At 44.3% G+C, this 19,227-nt stretch overlaps 1 protein-coding gene across 12 annotated transcripts in view; it reads right to left on the bottom strand.

The window, feature by feature from the left end:
- Positions 1-19,227, bottom strand: part of EPB41L4A (erythrocyte membrane protein band 4.1 like 4A) — a 284,958-nt gene that overhangs the window by 62,849 nt on the left and 202,882 nt on the right. For all 12 annotated transcript variants that reach the window (XM_069595261.1, XM_069595266.1, XM_069595264.1 and 9 more), the window contains exon 12: positions 17,690-17,811. In XM_069595261.1, coding sequence (XP_069451362.1) covers positions 17,690-17,811 — 122 coding nt within the window. The remainder of the gene's footprint in view (positions 1-17,689; positions 17,812-19,227) is intronic.

Raw genomic sequence — 19,227 nt, 5'->3', positions numbered from 1 at the left:
AGCGGTGCCTGCACTTTGCTGAAGCAGCCGTGAGTAGATACCCGACGTCCAAGGTCAGACATGGCAGCTGCGCTTCGCTGGACCAGCGGTCTGGAGATGCCCCACATCCAAGGTCAGAGAAACCCCAGTAAGACAGTAGGCACTGGAGCCGCTGTGAGGAGATACCCCACGTCCAAGGGCAAAGGAGAAGCCCCAGCAAGACGGTAGGAGGAGCAAATTCACATTTAGAATCAAACCCCATTCCCGCCAGAGACACTCAGAAGGCTCAAACAAACCTTATGCACACCAGGACCCAGGGACCCCACAGAGACTGGGACAGAACTGTGTCTGAGCATCTCCTGCGGAGGTACAGGTACGCAGTGGTCTGCTGCAGGGACAGGGGCTCTGGGTGTGGGTATGGCGTAAGCCCTTTTGGAGGAGGTCACCATTAACCCTACCACAGAGCTGCCAGAACGTACACAGGACTGGGAGATAGACTCTTGGAGGGCACAACAGAGCCTTGTGCACTAGGACTAGCAACTGCTAAATAACTATTATATCCTCTTTATATGATGAAGTTCATCTAGATCGGGACAAGACTTGCTCCATGGGACAGGGTCTGCACTGGGTGTTTTTTCCAACACTATCAAGTAATTCTTCAGTTTTCAGCAGACACTGACTGGGTATCCTGAAATTCAGCTCTGTCCCAATACTATCTACCTGGGTAGCATCAGATCCAACAGGTTAAGGGCTTAGCTCCATAAGACTGCCCTCTTCTTTAACTGGAGGATAACTGCTTTACAACGTTGTATTGGTTTCCGTCTTATACCAATATGAATCAGCCATAGGTGTAACATCTGTCTCCTCCCTCTTGAACCTCCTTCCCACCTCCCATCCCATCGCAGGCTGCTAGGCTGTCACAGAGGACGAGGTTGAGCTCTCTGTGTTATATAGCAAATTCCCACTGTCTACCTATTTTACATATGGTTCAGCAATACGTGAACCGTGAACTTCCTGATGTTCAAGCTGGTTTTAGAAAAGGCAGAGGAACCAGAGATCAAATGGCCAACATCCACCGGATCATCGAAAAAGCAAGAGAGTTCCAGAAAAACATCTATTTCTTGCTTTATTGACTATGCCAAAGCCTTTGACTGTGTGCATCACAAGAAACTGTGGAAAATTCTGAAAGAGATGGGAATACCAGACCACTTAACCTGCCTCTTGAGAAATCTGTATGCAGGTCAGGAAGCAACAGTCAGAACTGGACATGGAACAACAGACTGGTTCCAAACAGGAAAAGGAGTACGTCAAGGCTGTATATTGTCACCCTGCTTATTTAACTTATATGCAGAGTACATCATGGGAAACGCTAGGCTGGAAGAAACACAAGCTGGAATCAAGATTGCCAGGAGAAATATCAATAACCTCAGACATGCAGATGATACCACCCTTATGGCAGAAAGTGAAGAGGAACTAAAAAGCCTCTGATGAAAGTGAAAGAGGAGAGTGAAAAAGTTGCTTTAAAGCTCAACATTCAGAAAACGAGGATCATGGCATCTGGTCCCATCACTCCATGGGACATAGATGGGGAAACAGTGGAAACAGTGTCAGACTTTATTTTGGGGGGCTCCTAAATCACTACAGATGGTGACTGCAGCCATGAAATTGAAAGATGCTTACTCCTTGAAGAAAAGTTATGACCAATCTAGATAGCATATTCAAAAGCAGAGACTTTGCCCACTAAGGTCTGTCTAGTCAAGGCTATGGTTTTTCCAGTAGTCATGTATGGATGTGAGAGTTGGACTCTGAAGAAAGCTGAGTGCGGAAGAATTGATGCTTTTGAACCGTGGTGTTGGAGAAGACTCTTGAGAGTCCCTTGGACTGCAAGGAAATCCAACCAGTCCATTCTGAAGATCAGCCCTGGGATTTCTTTGGAAGGAATGATGCTAAAGCTGAAACTCCAGTACTTTGACCACCTCATGCGAAGAGTTGACTCACTTGAAAAGACTCTGATGCTGGGAGGAATTAGGGGCAGGAGAAGAAGGGGACGACAGAGGATGAGATGGCTGGATGGCATCACTGACTCGATGAACGCGAGTCTGAGTGAACTCCAGGAGCTGGTGATAGACAGGGAGGCCTGGCGTGCTGCGATTCATGGGGTTGCAAAGAGTCGGACACGACTAAGCAACTGAACTGAACTGAACTGAATGTATATGCACCTGTGTGGAGCTGGAGCGACAGTGAGGAGATACCCCACATCTAAGGGCAAAGGAGAAGCCCCAGCATGGCGGTAGGAGGGGCGAAATCACATTTAGAATCAAACCACATACCCAACAGAGACTCTTGGAGGGCTCAAACATACTTTGTGCTCACCAGGACCCAGAGACTCCACAGAGACTGAGAAAGAACTGTGTCTGGGTGTCTCCTGAGGAGGTACGGGTCAGCAGCGGACTGCTCCAGGAGCAGGGGCTCTGGGTGCAGTAGACCTGGGTATGGCATAAGCCATCTAGGAGGAGGTCACCATTAACCCAACATAGAGCCACCAGAACTTACACAGAACTGGGGAAACAGACTCTCAGTTCAGTTCAGTCACTCAGTCATGACCGACTCTTTGCAACCCCATGAATCGCAGCACGCCAGGCCTCCCTGTCCATCACCAACTTCCGGAGTTCACTCAGACTCACATCCATCAAGTCCATGATGCCATCCAGCCATCTCATCCTCTGTCGTCCCCTTCTCCTCCTGCCCCTAATCCCTCCCAGCATCAGAGTCTTGTCCAATGAGTCAACTCTTCGCATGAGGTGGCCAAAATACTGGAGTTTCAGCTTTAGCATCATTCCTTCTCAAGAAATCCCAGGGCTGATCTCCTTCAGAATGGACTGGTTGGATCTCCTTGCAGTCCAAGGGACTCTCAAGAGTCTTCTCCAACACCACGGTTCAAAAGCATCAATTCTTCAGCACTCAGCTTTCTTCAGAGTCCAACTCTCACATCCATACATGACTACTGGAAAAACCATAGCTTTGACTAGAGGGACCTTTGCTGGCAAAGTAATGTCTCTGCTTTTGAATATGCTATCTAGGTTGGTCATAACTTTTCTTCCAAGGAGTAAGCGTCTTTTAATTTCATGGCTGCAGTCACCATCTGCAGTGATTTGGGAGCCCCCCAAAATAAAGTCTGACACTGTTTCCACTGTTTCTCCATCTATTTGCCATGAAGTGATGGGACAAGATGCCATGATCTTCATTTTCTGAGTGTTGAGCTTTAAGCCAACTTTTTCATTCTCCTCTTTCACTTTCATCAAGAGGCTTTTTAGTTCTTCCTCACTTTCTGCCATAAGGGTGGTGTCATCTGCATATCTGAGGTTATTGATATTTCTCCGGGCAATCTTGATTCCAGCTTGTGCTTCTTCCAGCCCAGTGTTTCTCATGATGTACTCTGCATATAAGTTAAATAAGCAGGGTGACAATATACAGCCTTGACGTACTCCTTTTCCGATTTGGAACCAGTCTGTTGTTCCATGTCCAGTTCTAACCGTTGCTTCCTGTTTCTCAAGAGGCAGGTTAGGTGGTCTGGTATTCCCATCTCTTTCAGAATTTTCCACAGTTTCTTGTGATGCACACAGTCAAAGGCTTTGGAATAGTCAATAAAGCAGAAATAGATGTTTTTCTGGAACTCTCTTGCTTTAGGGCACAAATAGAACCTCGTGTACACAAGGACCCAGGAGAAAGGAGCAGTGACCCCACAAGAGACTGACCCAGACTTGCCCGTGAGTGTCAAGGAGTCTCTGGTGGAGGCATGGGTCAGTGGTGGCCTGCTGCAGGTTCAGGGGCACTGAGTGTAGCAGTGCATGCATGGGACCTTTTGAAGGAGGTCACCATTATCTTCATTACCTCCACCATAGTTTGGCCTCAGGTCAAATAACAGGGAGGAAACAGCCCCACCCTTCAACAGAAAATTGGATTAAAGATTTACTGAGCCAGTGAGTGAGTGAAATTGCTCAGTCATGTTTGACTCTTTGAGACCCCATGGACTGTAGCCAACCAGGCTCCTCCATCCATGGGATTTACCAGGCAAGAATACTGGAGTGGGTTGCCATTTTCTTCTCCAGGAGATCTTCCCTACTGAGGGATTGGACCCGGGTCTCCCACACTGTAGACAGACACTTTAACTTCTGAGCCACCAGGAGCCCTGCCCATCAGAACAAGACCCAGTTTCCCCCTGTCAGTCTCTCCCATCAGGAAGCTTCCATAAGCCTCTGATCCTTCTCCATGAATCAAGGTCCATGAATCAAGGCAGAATGTGGTCAAACAGGAGATGGCAAGAGTAAACATCGACATTTTAGGAATCAGCGAACTACAACGGACTGGAATGGGTGAATTTAACACAGATGACCATTATATCTAATACTTTGGGCAAGAATCCCTTCGAAGAAATGGAGTAACCATCATAGTCAACAAAAGAGCCCAAAATACAGTACCTGGATGCAATCTCAAAAGCGACAGAATGATCTCTGTTCGTTTCCTAGGCAAACCATTCAATATCACGGTAATCCAAGTCTATGCCTCGATGAATAATGCTGAAGAAGCTGAAGTTGAACAGTTCTATGAAGACCTACAAGATCTTCTAGAACTAACACCCCAAAAAGATGTCCTTTTCATTATAGGGGACTGGAATGCAAAAGTAGGGAGTCAAGAAACACCTGGAGTAACAGGAAATTTTGACCTTGGAGTACAGAATGAAGCAGGACAAAGGCTAATAGAGTTTTACCAAGAGAACACACTGGTCATAACAACCCTCTTCCAACAACACAAGAGAAGACTCTACACATGGACATCACCAGATGGTCAACACCAAAATCAGATTGATTATATTCTTTGCAGCCAAAGATGAAGAAGCGCTATACAGTCAACAAAAACAAGACAGGGAGCTGACTATGGCTCAGATCATGAACTCTTTATTGCCAAATTCAGACTTAAATTGAAGAAAATAGGGAAAACCACTAGGCCATTCAGATATGACCTAAATCATATCCCTTATAACTATGCAATGAAAGTGACAAATAGATTCAAGGCCGTAGACTGTCACCCTACTTATTTAAGTTATATGCAGAGTATATCATGAGAAATGCTGGACTGGATGAAATATCAATAACCTCAGATATGCAAATGACACCATTCTTATGGCAGAAAGCAAAGAAAAACTAAAAAGCTTCTTGATGAAAGTGAAAGAGGAGAGTGAAAATGTTGGCTTAAAACTCAAAATTCAGAAAACTAAGATCATGGCATCTGGTCCCATCACTTCATGGCAAATAGATGGAAAAACAGTAGAAACAGTTGCAGACCTTATTTTCTTGGGCTCCCAAATCACTGCAGATGGTGATTGCAGCCATGAAATTAAAAGATGCTTGCTCCTTGGAAGAAAAGCTATGACCAACCTAGACAGCATATTAAAAAGCAGAGACATTACTTTGCCAACAAAAGTCCATCTAGTCAAAGCTATAGTTTTTCCAGTACTCATATATGGATGTGAGAGTTGGACTATAAAGAAAGCTAACTGCCAAAGAATTGAAGATTTTGAACTGTGGCTGGAGTTGATTTCTGGTTGGAGAAGTTGACTTGTGGTTGGAGAAGACTCTTGAGGGTCCCTTGGACTGCAAGGAGATCCAACCAGTCCATCCTAAAGGAGATCAGTCCTGAATATTCATTGGAAGGACTGATGCTGAAGCTGAAACTCCAATACTTTGGCCACCTAATGTGAAGAGCTGACTCATTTGAAAAGACTCTGATGCTGGGAAAGATTGAAGGTGGGAGAAGAAGGGGTCGATAGAGGATGAGATGGCTGGATCACATCACCAACTCAATGGACATGAGTTTGATTAAACTCCGGGAGTTGGTGATGGACAGGGTGGCCTGGCGTGCTGCAGTCCATGGGGTCGCAGAGAGTCAGACACGACTGAGCGGCTGAACTGAACTGAATGTATGTGTGTCAATGCTCTCTGTTTGTCCTACTCTCTCTTTCTCCTGCTGTGTCCACAAGTCTGTTCTCCACGTCTGTGTCTCTACTGCTGCCCTGCACATAGGTTAGTCAGTTCCATCGTTCTAGATTCCATATGTATGTGTTAATACGCAAAGTTTGTTTTTCTTCTTCTGACTTACTTCACTCGGTATAACAGGCTCTAGGTGCTTGCCTCCACTTTAGATGCCTGTTGCAAGTCCAGGTAGCCATCTGTGCTCTGACCAACAGGCTACAGGTCAGAGATTCCCAAGACCCCTTTCTAAGATTAATCTGCTAAATTAGCTCACAGAACTCCGACCTCAGTTACTTACTAGATTGCTGGTTTATTATACATAAAAGGGTATAACTCAAAAACAGTCAGATGAAGAGAGGCACGGGGCAACGATGCATGGAGAGAGACAGAGACCTTCCATGCTGTAAGCACAGCACTCTTCCCCCAGCTACATCTACATGTTCACCAGCCCCTCAGAAGCCTATCCTTTCTAGGTTTGGGAGGCTTCATTAACTGGCATGATTGATGAAATTACTAGCCACTGGGGACTGATTAAACCTGCAGCATCTCTCCCCTCCCCAGACATCACCAGATGAGACGGAATTTCTGAACCTCTGTTCAAGTTTAGTTCCCCTGGCAGTTAGCATGCCCTCCTTGTTTGGGGCTTTCCAGAAGTCATCTCATCACCATAAGCTCAGATGTGGTTAAAAGGAGCTTGTTATGAGTAACAAATGATGTTCCTTTCACGTTCTTACCACCTAGGAAATTCCAAGTGTTTAAGGAGCTCTGTGCCAGAAATGGGGATGAAGGCCAAATGATTATTATTAATTACAACATCACAAGTCTTATGACAAACAAGTGTTCAATGAATTCTTGTTGAATGAGAAAGTAAGGGAAGAAAAATGTCATTTATGGTAACTCACTAAAGCTATGGTATTTAACTGGAATATACAATATGCCTTTAGCCTTGGTTGCTTTTTTAATTTTGATAGCTATGCATGGAATGCTAAACACTCCCACAAAGAGTGGAAACATTAACTTTTTAGAGAAAATATAACCAGTCTGCCATATATTAAGACATTTTTTTATAGAATGAAAATAAACATTAGCTTCAAGGCAGAATAGAAAAGGGTGTCAACAAAGGAAGACAGCCTTGAACAAACATACCCCAGACTCTGGGACCTAAAGCTCCTTGCAATTAACAGAGTTACTGTCTTTTCCCCTCTTTGCTACGCAAAATGTCCCAAAGAACTTAAATATTTTCTGTAAACAATTTGATGGTATAAAAAACAGAATGATTTGCTGCTACTCTATAAATGTACTATCTTCAAAAATACCTGCTGAAACAGCAGATCTAGTGAAGTAAAGAAATGATACGATAGTGGAAAAATGGATTTTCACTTTTTTTGTTTTTCATTTACTTTCCAAGGATGTGCCTTAATATTCCAAAAACTTCAGTTCAAATTCTGCTGCTGCTCTTACTATCTGTGTAACTCTGAATAAATGTTCAATGTTTTTGAGCTACAGTTTCCTTATGTGTAAGATGAGGATAACACCTACCTTCTTCACAGCTTTACCAAAATAACTGCTTCACTTCATGGACAATGAGATGAAAGCTCAGCCATGCTGAATGATGTGTTACAAGTCAGAGTCAAGTTAGACCAGGAATTCAAGTCTACTCAAATCAGATACATTTTTTTTTTCCTGCCACTGTCCCACATGCCTTCTCAATGCAAGAGCTTATATCATCAGCTGCAGGAATTCTTAGGGTGAAGAGTAAGTGGGCTCACAGATTTGGACCACACCTCAATAGATGACCTAATTCCAACTTACCAGTTTGAAGTAGGAAAGCCATAGTCACACTTTCTCTAAAACAAAGTTAACACTCTCCTAAATTTTCTAGAAATCATCTCCAAAACTACCCACATGGTTGTTACACTCTTGGTTAGAATGCTTTTTCTAATTTCCTTACACGAGAATTTTTACCGTCTTCCCTTCCTGTCTTCAGCTGACCTAGAGAGGACAAACATGCAAAACTGCACAAAGCCTGTTAAGAGCACAACAGGTGTGAGAGCTATTTTCATCAGTTTTCTCAATCTTTTCCCAGACAGTGCCTACTGATTCTCATCCAGATAACCTCCAGGTTCCAGAACTTGCTACACTTGCAAATCATTTCACCTCTTGGCCTTAGCCAGTGACTATCCTCTATTTCGTCGAATCCAAAAACACATGTGGGTCCTACATATGTCTTCCTCCTTTGACTTGATGATATACAGTGCCATATCCTATACTTTAAGGCTTACATTTAAATGCACCGATACGAGTGTGTCTACTGTCTTTGCCTTGAAGACTTGGGCTGCATCTGTTACAGCACAGTAGAAATCCTAATATTTGAACTTGGATGGTCCATCTTGTATTGTTCTATTACATCTTTCATAAATGATCACGCACACATCCTAGCACAACATCAGTGTCCTCATCTGAGCTTTTCGGGAATCTATCTGTTGGAAACTTGAATGGACATTTGAAATTACTCTGTGAACTTAGGACACTCATGACAATTACCTGAAGGGCTTTTTTAAAGTACAACATGGTAAAAATGCAAATACTATTAAAGAATACAGAGTAAACATCTCTCTCTCCCATTTCTGATTTTCTATTTTTGATCATGTATCTATGCAATGGGAGTATATTGCCTGCTGCTACCCACTACTCCTGCCCTTTTTTCCCCCCTTGCTTATACTGTATCTTGGAAATCATTTCATATCGATGCCAATTTATCACTTTCTTTTTTGTTCCCTCTCCACAGTGACCTGGTTCATATCCAGCTCTGGGGTGCTGGACAAGTCCTTGCCTCTGACTTTTGACCTGTACACTGTGAGTCAGAGCATCTTCCAAAAGAAATGAGGGCAATACTACTTGCAGGGTGCCCAGTACACTGCAAGGCATACAGTGATGCTTAATGACTATTAGTTGTTAACAATCCTCTGCCTGGGGAACCCCTCAGGGGATCTGACCTTTTGCAGCAGACGTGGAGGGACTACAGAGTTGGCCAACACAAATTCAAATCTTGCCCTCAGATTTCTTCTAAAGACACATGGTATTTCCCAAGGGTACACATGTATTATTTTATTAGGTCAGTTCCCTAGTAGTGGACATTTAGGTAGTTTCCAGTCTCTTGTGACAACAAACATAGCCACGGGCCTGCTCATATGGCAGAAGTGAGGTTACTGCTGATCTAACAATATGTTGAGGGTGTGACTTGACTTATCAAATCACATATCCACAGCCATGACTGCTATTTCCTCTTCACTCAATAACTGATTTCCTCTCTGAGCCCTTTCAGCTTTGCCCTTTATCTTCTGTTTCTATTGTCTGCTCAATGTGAAAAATGCACTTGGGTGGGCCTAGTGCCTAATTAGGAGAAGGCAATGGCAACCCACTCCAGTACTCTTGCCTGGAAAATCCCAGGGATGGAGGAGCCTGGTGGGCTGCAGTCCATGGGGTCACTAAGAATCAGACACGACGGAGTGGCTTCACTTTCACTTTTCACTTTCATGCATTGGAGAAGGAAATGGCAACCCACTCCAGTGTTCTTGTCTGCAGAATCCCAGGGACAGAGAAGCCTAATGGGCTGCCGTCTATGGGGTCGTACAGAGTCGGACACAACTGAAGCGACTTAGCAGCAGCAGCAGCAGCAGTGCCTAATTACCTCAAATAGGGAAAACCACCTTACACAGATGAAATGATTAACTATGTGAACCTTAAAAACAGCATACAATCTCATCATTATTATGGGTTCACTATAAGGAGCACTGAAGAATTGATGCTTTTGAACCGTGGTGTTGGAGAAGACTCTTGAGAGTCCCTTGGACTGCAAGGAGATCCAACCAGTCCATTCTGAAGGAGATCAGCCCTGGGATTTCTTTGGAAGGAATGATGCTAAAGCTGAAACTCCAGTACTTTGGCCACCTCATGCGAAGAGTTGACTCATTGGAAAAGACTCTGATGCTGGGAGGGATTGGGGGCAGGAGGAGAAGGGGACGACCGAGGATGAGATGGCTGGATGGCATCACTGACTCGATGGATGTGGGTCTGGGTGAACTCCGGGAGTTGGTGATGGACAGGAATGCCTGGCGTGCTGTGATTCATGGGGTTGCAAAGAGTCGGACACGACTAAGCAACTGAACTGAACTGATAAGGAGTCTGTTATTCTCAACTCACAGCCACAGACTGTCCGGGGTGGGGGCGGGGGGCGGTTAGAGAGCCTGGAGAATGGCGAGCATGGAGTAGCGGCTAAAAATAAGTGGAGGAAAATGATTGCTCTGAGGAGCAGGAACAGGGCAAGCAGGACAAGCCCTAGCTCTGGGCTCCCAATACTGCCTGACGACAGCTGCCCTTGGGCGCCCAGGGACCTTTGGGCAGGCAAGGGAAGGAGGACGCGATACACTTGCCCCCAAAGGGGGCACTGTGACCTGCCCACTTCCTTCATATTGTTTATACCTAATCTTCTAGAATAAATCGGTACCAATCCAGTGGTAACCAGTTTCTTTCTGAAGCCCATTCATTGGACTTCAATGACTCTGTCCACGCATCACTCCCAAAAGGCCATGCCTCTTCCACGTGATAGTAACCGTTGTATGTGAAACTGATGCTATATGATAAATACAATTCAAAGGCTGCCAGGTGGACTCACAGATTGGTCCCCACTATGTATAGAGAGACTCCTTTTGATTTAGGAGAAAGAAACCAAAGAGAAGTTTGAAAGAGAAACTAAAGAATGTGGAAAGCACTCGCCCACATTCCCAACATGATGCTGTGTCCCATGACAACAACCTGTGAGGCAGGAGGTAAGACCACCACTGGACACACAAAGAAACTGAGGCTCAGGATGGTTGAGTGACTTCATAACATCGCACAACTAGTCCAGGAATGACTGAGGCTGAACCCAGATTTGGAAGATGGAGCTAAGTCTGATAATGCCAGTCTTTACTCACATAGCTGGTTTTTAGACTGCCTTAAAAAAAATTATTTAAAATATATTTTTGACCACAAGTCAAGCTGGGCTTCTGCTGACCTCACATCTGGCACATGTCAACCAGAGCAAGGGCTCAGTGAGTGACTATTACTTTCCTGACATCACCACTTCCCGGCAGCCCAGGGAGTCTTACTGCACCAAACTGGTAAAAGTGTTTTTCACTGTCTCTCCTGCTCGGGCTGCTCTCCTGCATTTCTCGGTCCCTCCTGCTCCGGCCTGCACCAGCTCAGGGCACCTGTAAGTGTCGGACAGCTTCCCCCATGTGAATCGTTTGCTAGGAGCTGCAGAGCTGTGTGGCACCATCAACCCCTGGAGCTGGCCAACTCACCTACCAGCTATAAAGCGCTCCTGCTGGGAGTCATGGGCTGTAGAATCTGATTTAGGGACCCTACAGGAGATGCTGCAGAAACCACAGAGACCCCAGGGCAGGTGGGCCAGTCATTCATACCAACTCTGTCAATCAGGTTCTGAAGAGGCAGCCCTCAAGCCACAGTGGCCCTTTAGGAATGTTTCATTTGGCACACAGAGACTTTCTTCAAAATGAAATTAATTGCCAATACTTAAAACTCTGGAAAGTTTCTATAAATACCCAGATTCCATGCTTCCCTTAAAACAGTGGAAGATTTGGCAGCACTGAGTCCTCTTTCCTGCACAGAAACGCTGGCTTGGCCTAAGCAGGAGCTGTCTGCTTCCAGACCGTCCTCAATCACAAGTCCTTTTCACGAGCCCTCTTGCACTGTGTCTGCAGCGTCTTCCAGAATGCCAAAATGTCACCTGAACCAGCTTTTCAATTGCCTGAAGGACTGCACTGCAACTATTTATTTCTCTGTTCATCAGTATGATATTCTTAAAAACTCAAAATGCTGCACCAGACAATCACAGCATTGTTTATCCACTGTACATGGTTTCACCCATTACTTTTCAAATAGCTAATTACAGATTATAGCTAAACATTCTGTCTTTACTGCCCTTCTTACAGCAGAAGCTCTTCTATGACATGAACCCACTTACACGAGGTGCCAAGAACTTGTCAGAGAAAGGGCTGGACAAACATGCACTTTTCCTTCCTGCCATCTGGCCTCTTGCTTTACCCAGAACGCCTCTGCCGGGGCAGAGCTGCAGGAATGCTCTGGATGCCTGCCCTGGCGCTGAACTCCCCTGGGTGGGGCAGCAGGCAGGCCGGGTGCAGGGCCCTTGACTCTGGAATGCACTTCCTCATAGAGGTGCCAAGGCCTAATCTCAGTGGATTCTAATCACAATGGCTTTTGAGCTACCAGGGCATTTATTATTCCTGATCAAGAAAAGAACAAACAGGCTTTTAAAAATTATCAGAGAACTCAGATACAAGTGAAGAGGAATGGTGACTGAATTTGACTGAGCTACTTCAGAAGAAATAAAAGAATGTCTTCTACAGTTACAAGTCATGCCGTATAAATTAATGATATAAACTAACAAAAAGCCAAAGTTCCCTTTCTGTCTTGTTTTTTAGTGCCTATAAAATGTTAAATAAGAGGTAAGAATGTATGCCAATAACTCTTGGAACTGTAGTTCTAAAGTTTTATTTTAGAGAGAATACCAGAATTCAATTTATGAAAATTCAGAGCTGGTCTTAAAAGAGTTTTGTCTTTTTTTTTTTAATCTATCTTCCCTTTAAACCACAGCTCCATTTTTGTGAAACGCAGTACAATCTAATAAAATAAACGTTCTCTATGCTTTAAAATAAGCTTTCTACCATTTTAATTGTCAAATTTTTCAAATTAAAATTAAAGCAATTGTGACAAGAATTAAGGTAATACTTTTCCTTTTCTTCGGTTAGTTAAAAGAATAATAATGATAATAAAAACCTACTGTTTTGAGCAATTGTTCCTTTCCTGCCCAGCCACCCATGAATGAGTCTCAGGAACAGGGAGCTTTGGAGGAGGCAGCTCTGGAGCTGGGAGTGTGGGAATCAGAAGTGACAGGCCCAGGAGAGCTGCCTGGAGCAGTAGAGAAGGCTTGGTGGGGAAGAGGTGGAGGCTGGAGGGCTGGGTGACCTAGTGACCTGCAGGCTACCCCCTCACAGCAGCCTCCCCTCCACCCCTCTCAGCAGCAGAGCCTTAAAGGGCAGGCTTGACTCTCAGCATAGGAGGCTTCCAGCTCACCCACGACTTCTCCCCTCTCTACACACAGGGACCCAGATTCACACAGAAGTGCCCTGCTTCAAGGGACCTGGTGGATAGGATAAGGAGCAGAAAGTGACTGAAACACGAAGACAAGAGCGCCCTCTTAAAACGTTCTGCTCCAAGTCCGAACCCCACCATGACCTTAGACATCAGGTCTCAACCAGCTGGGTTCAACTGAGGCTCAAAGTAGAGCACATTTGAATTAGAGGAGAAAGAATCTACAACGCTCAAAAACGCGTGCAACAACATCATCCCTGCCCCCACAACAGTCTTCGTTTGTGCATGACGGCAACTAAAGTAACACTGCGTCACTGGCATTGCTAAATGGTCCTTTTCCACTCAGGAAGTCATGGTCTCAAGGGCAGGGTCACCTCTGGGTTCCCAGAACACATCACAGTTTTGCAGCATACAGGATTGAAAAGCAAAACTGATAGGTACATACAGTCAAAGTCTTAGTTTTTAAACACAGCACTGTATGGCTCTTTTTTTTTTGAATAGGCTTCCCTTGTGGCTCAGCTGGTAAAGAATCCATCTGCAATGTGGGAGATCTGAGTTTGACCCCTGGGTTGGGAAGATCTCCTGGAGAAGGGAAAGGCTACCCACTCCAGTATTCTGGGCCTGGAGAATTCCATGGACTGTACAGTCCATCGGGGGTCGCAAAGAATCGGACATGATTGAGTGACTTTCACTTTCTTTTTTTTTTTTAATAAAAAAATGCCACTGTTATAAAACTAGCATGAATACTTAGAGATATCACCTCAAAGATATTCACTTTAGTTATATTTATATTCTTCAAGTTTTGAAACAGCTTAAATATCCAAAAACTAAAGACTAATTGAATAAATTATGTCACGTCTATGCACCTGTGTAGCAGAAAATCATAGGGTCATTAAAATGGTGCTGTGTGAGAACATTTAACACTTGTTAGAATATTTTCACGACACAGTATTAAATAAAACGTAGGTTGTAAAACAATTCTATATCATTTTTGCAGAAAAGATATACAAATGACCAGAAGCCTATATAAAATAGTCTCAGCACTAGCAGATGCTGAAGCTGGGTAAGATGGAAGCCAAAAGGAGAAGGGGGAAGCAGAGGATGAGGTGGTTAGAGAGCATCACTGACTCCATGGACATGAATTTGAGCAAACTCCAGGAGATAGCAGAGGACAGAGGAGACTGGTTTGCTACAGTCCATGGGGTCACAAAGAGTCGGACACAACTTAGTGACTGAACATTCAGAGAATGGAACTGAGTATGAAAGATTTTTTTTGAATGGGGAGGTTTGGAAGTTCCTAAATTTTCTAAAGCAAGCATGTACTTTTATAATAATAAAAGCATAACAAGTGCAACCTTTTGAGAAGATGCTTGGCCTGACGTTGAGAGGCTGTCCCAGAGCACTCTGGGCTGTGTGCGGCCACCTCCTCAGCCCCCTCCCCAGCTCGTGCTCCTCCTCAGTTGCTAAGTCCTGTCTGACTCTTTTGTGACCGCATGGTGCCTACCGTGCTCCTCTATCCATGGGATTTCCTAGGCAAGAATACTGGAGTGGGTTGCCATTTCCTTCTCCAGGTGATCTTCCCAACCCAAGGATCAAACCCCGTCTCTGCTTGGCAGGAGGATTCTTCACCTCTTCACCGCTGAGCCTGGGAAGCCCTCACCCTAGAAGGAATGTGTTTTAATGCAACACTACGGGGGAAGGGAGAAAACATGAGGCTCAATACAGTTTCAGGCAGGTTTGTCAAAATTGCACTTGGCTGGATTCTACATAAGCCAGCAAAGAAACAAACAAACAAAACCTCTGTCCCTAAAATAATCAGCTTTTGGAATTTAGGCTTACAAGGAGAGACAGACAGAAAGACAGAGTGCTATACAGGCAGATATTTTTCTAAGAGCATGTGAAGAGAGGAAAAGGAGCAACCTGAGCAGGTTGGTGGAAAAAGCATGTGTGATTCCAGCATCTCAAGTGGAATGAAATGTTGATTTGACACAAGGAATGCTTTTGATATTCTCAGTTGGTCTCAGAATAAGTTCATGAGGCCTGGTGTTTCAGAAATACCTGATGATCTGAAAGTTTGCCTATCAATTATACCACACTGCACTTGATCCAAAGGATTAATACTGATCAGATACAAAGATAATCACAAAATATTAAGATAAAGATTAAATTTCAAGGCGAAAATTTCTGTCCTAAGTCACCTGCCTATTATGTAATCTTGGCTAAATTACCTTTATAATCTTAGTTTCCTCAACAGCTAAATAAGGATAATGATATTACTTATGTGGCACAGTAATCTATTATAAAATTAAATCATGTCTAATTTTTGCCACTGTAGAATCATCAGACAGAATTTAATTTCTGCTCAGCCCAGTGAGAGGAGGGGACCTACAATCAGATTTAATTTCACTCTAGAAACGCTAAATAAGTCAGGTGATATTCTCACAGCCAGCAGCAGTGGAGCAAACTTAAACATGTTCCTCATAGCCTTGGTATGAGGATTAAAAGAAACAACGGCTGTCATAATGCTTTGCCAGCTGTCATGCAATGTTCAGATGTTAATTACTGTTATTAAAAATTCCATTAATTTCATACAATATGGCAAAAAGACCCAGGAGGTCTGGGCTCTCATCCCAGCCTCACTCCTGTCTAGCTACTGAGACCATGTCTTTCTCATCTGAAAACACAGACTTTGCCATGCCCTCCCTTCCAGGATTACTGTGAGGCTCAAGTGAAATAACATATGTGAAAAGCCTGTAAAGAGTGTTAGACAAGGGTGATCTATAAGAAACAACAAACCAATGTTAGTACTATCACTTTAGAGTAAAATCTGTGAGCTCTGAGCATTGAACATAGGTTAAAACTGATGGATTAGGTGGCTTTATTAAAGAAGTGGTGTGCATTAAAAACAGAAAACCTGAATAACCCAATGTACATCAACAGTAGAATGAATAAAGAAGCTGTCATACAACAGAAAACTCACTGCAAGGAAAATGAATGCACTTTAAAAGAACGCCCTTCTTGATTCATCTATATTACACTTCAAAAACAGGCAAAATAAACTACTTTGTTCAGAGAAGGCTACATAAGCAGTAAAATTATAGTGAAAAGTAAGGAAATAATTATCACTAAGTCAGATGGGGGTTTTTGCCAGTTGGGACAAGAGGAGACGGTGAGGCTGTGGTCAAGCAAATAGCAGGGACTTCTGGGGCCACAGGCTATGTTAAATTGTGTGTGTGTGTGCGCACGAGTACGCATATATATACACACGTGGGGACTCCCTGGTAGCTCAGCTGGTAAAGAATCCACCTGCAATGCAGGAGATCCCAGTTCTATTACTGGGCTGGGAAGATCCCCTGCAGAAGGGATAGGCTACCCACTCCAGTATTCTTGGGCTTCCCTGGTGGCTCAGCTGGTAAAGAATCCGCCTACAATGTGGGAGACCTGGGTTCGAGCCCTGGATTGGGAAGATCCCCTGGAGAAGGGAACGGCTACCCACTCCAGCATTCTGGCCTAGAGAATTCCATGGACTGTACAGTCTGAAAGTGAAAGTGAAGTCGCTCAGTCGTGTCCGACTCTTTGCGACCCCATGGACTGTAGCCGACCGGGCTTCTCCATCCATGGGATTTTCCAGGCAAGAGTACTGGAGTGGGTTGCCATTTCCTTCTCCAGGGGATCTTCCCGACCCAGGGATTGAACCCAGGTCTCCTGCATTGTAAGCAGATGCTTTACCGTCTGAGTCACCAGGGAAGTGTATAGTCTATGGGGTCGCAAAGATTTGGACACGACTGAGTGATTCTCAGTTTCACACACATATGTATGTGTAATGCTCAGTCATATCTGAGTCTTTGTGACCCCATGGACTGCAGCCTGCCAGGTCCCTCTGTCCATGGCATTTTCCAGGCTAGAATACTGGAATGGGTTGTTATTTCCTCCTCCAAGAGATCTTCCCAACCCAAGGACAGAACCTGCATCTCCTGAGTCTCCTGCATTGTCAGGTGGATTCTTGACCACTGAACTAGCTGGGAAGCCCTCAAACATACCACATTTATGTTTATGTGCATAGGTATATATGTTTGGATATTTTATGCACTTTCTTATACTGTACAATGAAACAAAGTCCAACAACAATAAAAAACCAATTAAATTGTTCACAGACTATTACGCCAGCAGTAATTTTTTTAATGAATTTTGCTAAGACTTTGTTTTAATTCTAATCTCAGCTACACCAAACTAAGAAATTGCTCAGTTGTGATTTTATTTAAACTGTTCAAAAAAATGAATTATTAAGTATAGTCATTAAGCAAGTTACAGTGATTCAAATTGATTACCTGTCAACTTATGAATAATTTCTGATTGCTTGGACATTTTATGGGTCAAATTGAAAACTCTAGTGTTAACAGTCAAAACCTTTCAAGGCTACAGTCACCACTTAAGTATATGCCATACCAACAGCCTAAAAGGAAATGCAAGGTTACACTGATGAGTTGGGGGCTTTTGTGACTTACCAGCTGGCTGTGTTTGTGCTATTCTCTTAGGGTAAGTCTTGCTTCGACTTCTTGACACATTCTGATCAGGCCGGGGAAGTTGAATAGAAAGATCTCGACTCATCTGTAGTGCTGTCCTGCCACTTGAAAATACAACATTTTGAGTAACACAGGTAAGAGCACACAGCCGCAAAATTAAAGTACAGCTCATAAAGAATATATCTGCAGTGTATGGAGAGAAAGAAAAAAACAAACCAGACTCACGCAGATTATATAGGAGCTTCAAATGATTCTCACTGCAGTGTTAAGCAAGGAAGTAACAAAGTCCAACAGGAAAGGTTTGGTTGAGATATAAGTGCCAGCTGAAGAATGTCACCCATCATCTGGTTCTGCAAGAATGAAGCCACTAGCCACTAAGTTGCTGACCTTCGACATACTCTGAAAGGGATTCGGGACAGAGATCGGGACCGAGGCACTCTGTGCTCTGGGAAAAAGTGGCAAAACAGGGCTTCAGATAGACGTTTTCAGAATATTTTACGAGCTTGGTCTCTTGCATCTTCTCCTACTAGAGAAACACTGCAGTCGTTAATGGAGACGTCTGCTCCTGGCGACTGGCAGCAACCTCCTGCAGAGGCGTGTGTTTGACTGCACACACTCCCTGAGGGGCAGGTCCTCAGAGCCCTCTGAAGGACCATCTCTCAGCCTCTAGTCCTCTCTCCACAAGCACCAATAAAGCCTGACTCACAGCTCTCATGTTGCACTTTTTTTTCCCCCTCAGGTGACATAAGGAAGGTTTTGCAGAGAGAGAACCAAGAAAAAATTTATTAAAGGAGGAATCAGGTTTGGATTTAAGTAGAATGATAGGCTAGAAACTGAGGATGCTCATGTTGTCAGCTCCACAACTTAGTAATGAAACCGTGCTGGGCTGAAATACTGAGGGCAAAGATTCCACATGAGTCGACATGTCCTCGTGCTGTACTTACAAGGCAAGTCATAGAGCCTCTGCCAGTGGGCCACTTGGCGAGACTGTACTCTGAACCCTGTGACACAATCAGCCCCTGATTCCGCCCACCCCACCTGTGCCAGCAAGTACCCAGGAAGATTCAGAGCAGCCAGAATCCCCCGGCACAGCAGCACTTCCTCATGAGTCTATGAGGCAACAGGGTGAGCTTTCCCTGAGGAGAAACTAAACTTCTCAAGAACCATGTAACTTAATTTGCTGAATTTCAGTCAACATTCATTCTACTAAAAATTTATTCCACAGCTGCTGAATCTGAACCAATAAATGACTCCTGGATTTTAAGGAAAGTGTCATTTAGGTACAGAGAAAATGAATTTCTCAGTGACTACTTTGATTCACTATAGGAAGCGCCATCTAATGGGAAAAAGGTCTTTTAATGGCCTCAACCTATTTGCCCTCCATTTACAGGACACATGGCAGCCCACTCCGGTGCTCCTGCCTGCAGAATCCCAGGGCCGGGGGAGCCTGCTGGGCTGCCATCTGTGGAGCGGCACGCAGTCGGATACGACTGAGGCGCGTTAGCAGCAGCAGCACAGGA

Source organism: Ovis canadensis, chromosome 7 (assembly GCF_042477335.2).
Source record: "Ovis canadensis isolate MfBH-ARS-UI-01 breed Bighorn chromosome 7, ARS-UI_OviCan_v2, whole genome shotgun sequence".
Lineage (NCBI taxonomy): Eukaryota > Metazoa > Chordata > Mammalia > Artiodactyla > Bovidae > Ovis > Ovis canadensis.
This window is presented reverse-complemented; position numbering and strand designations above follow the sequence as displayed.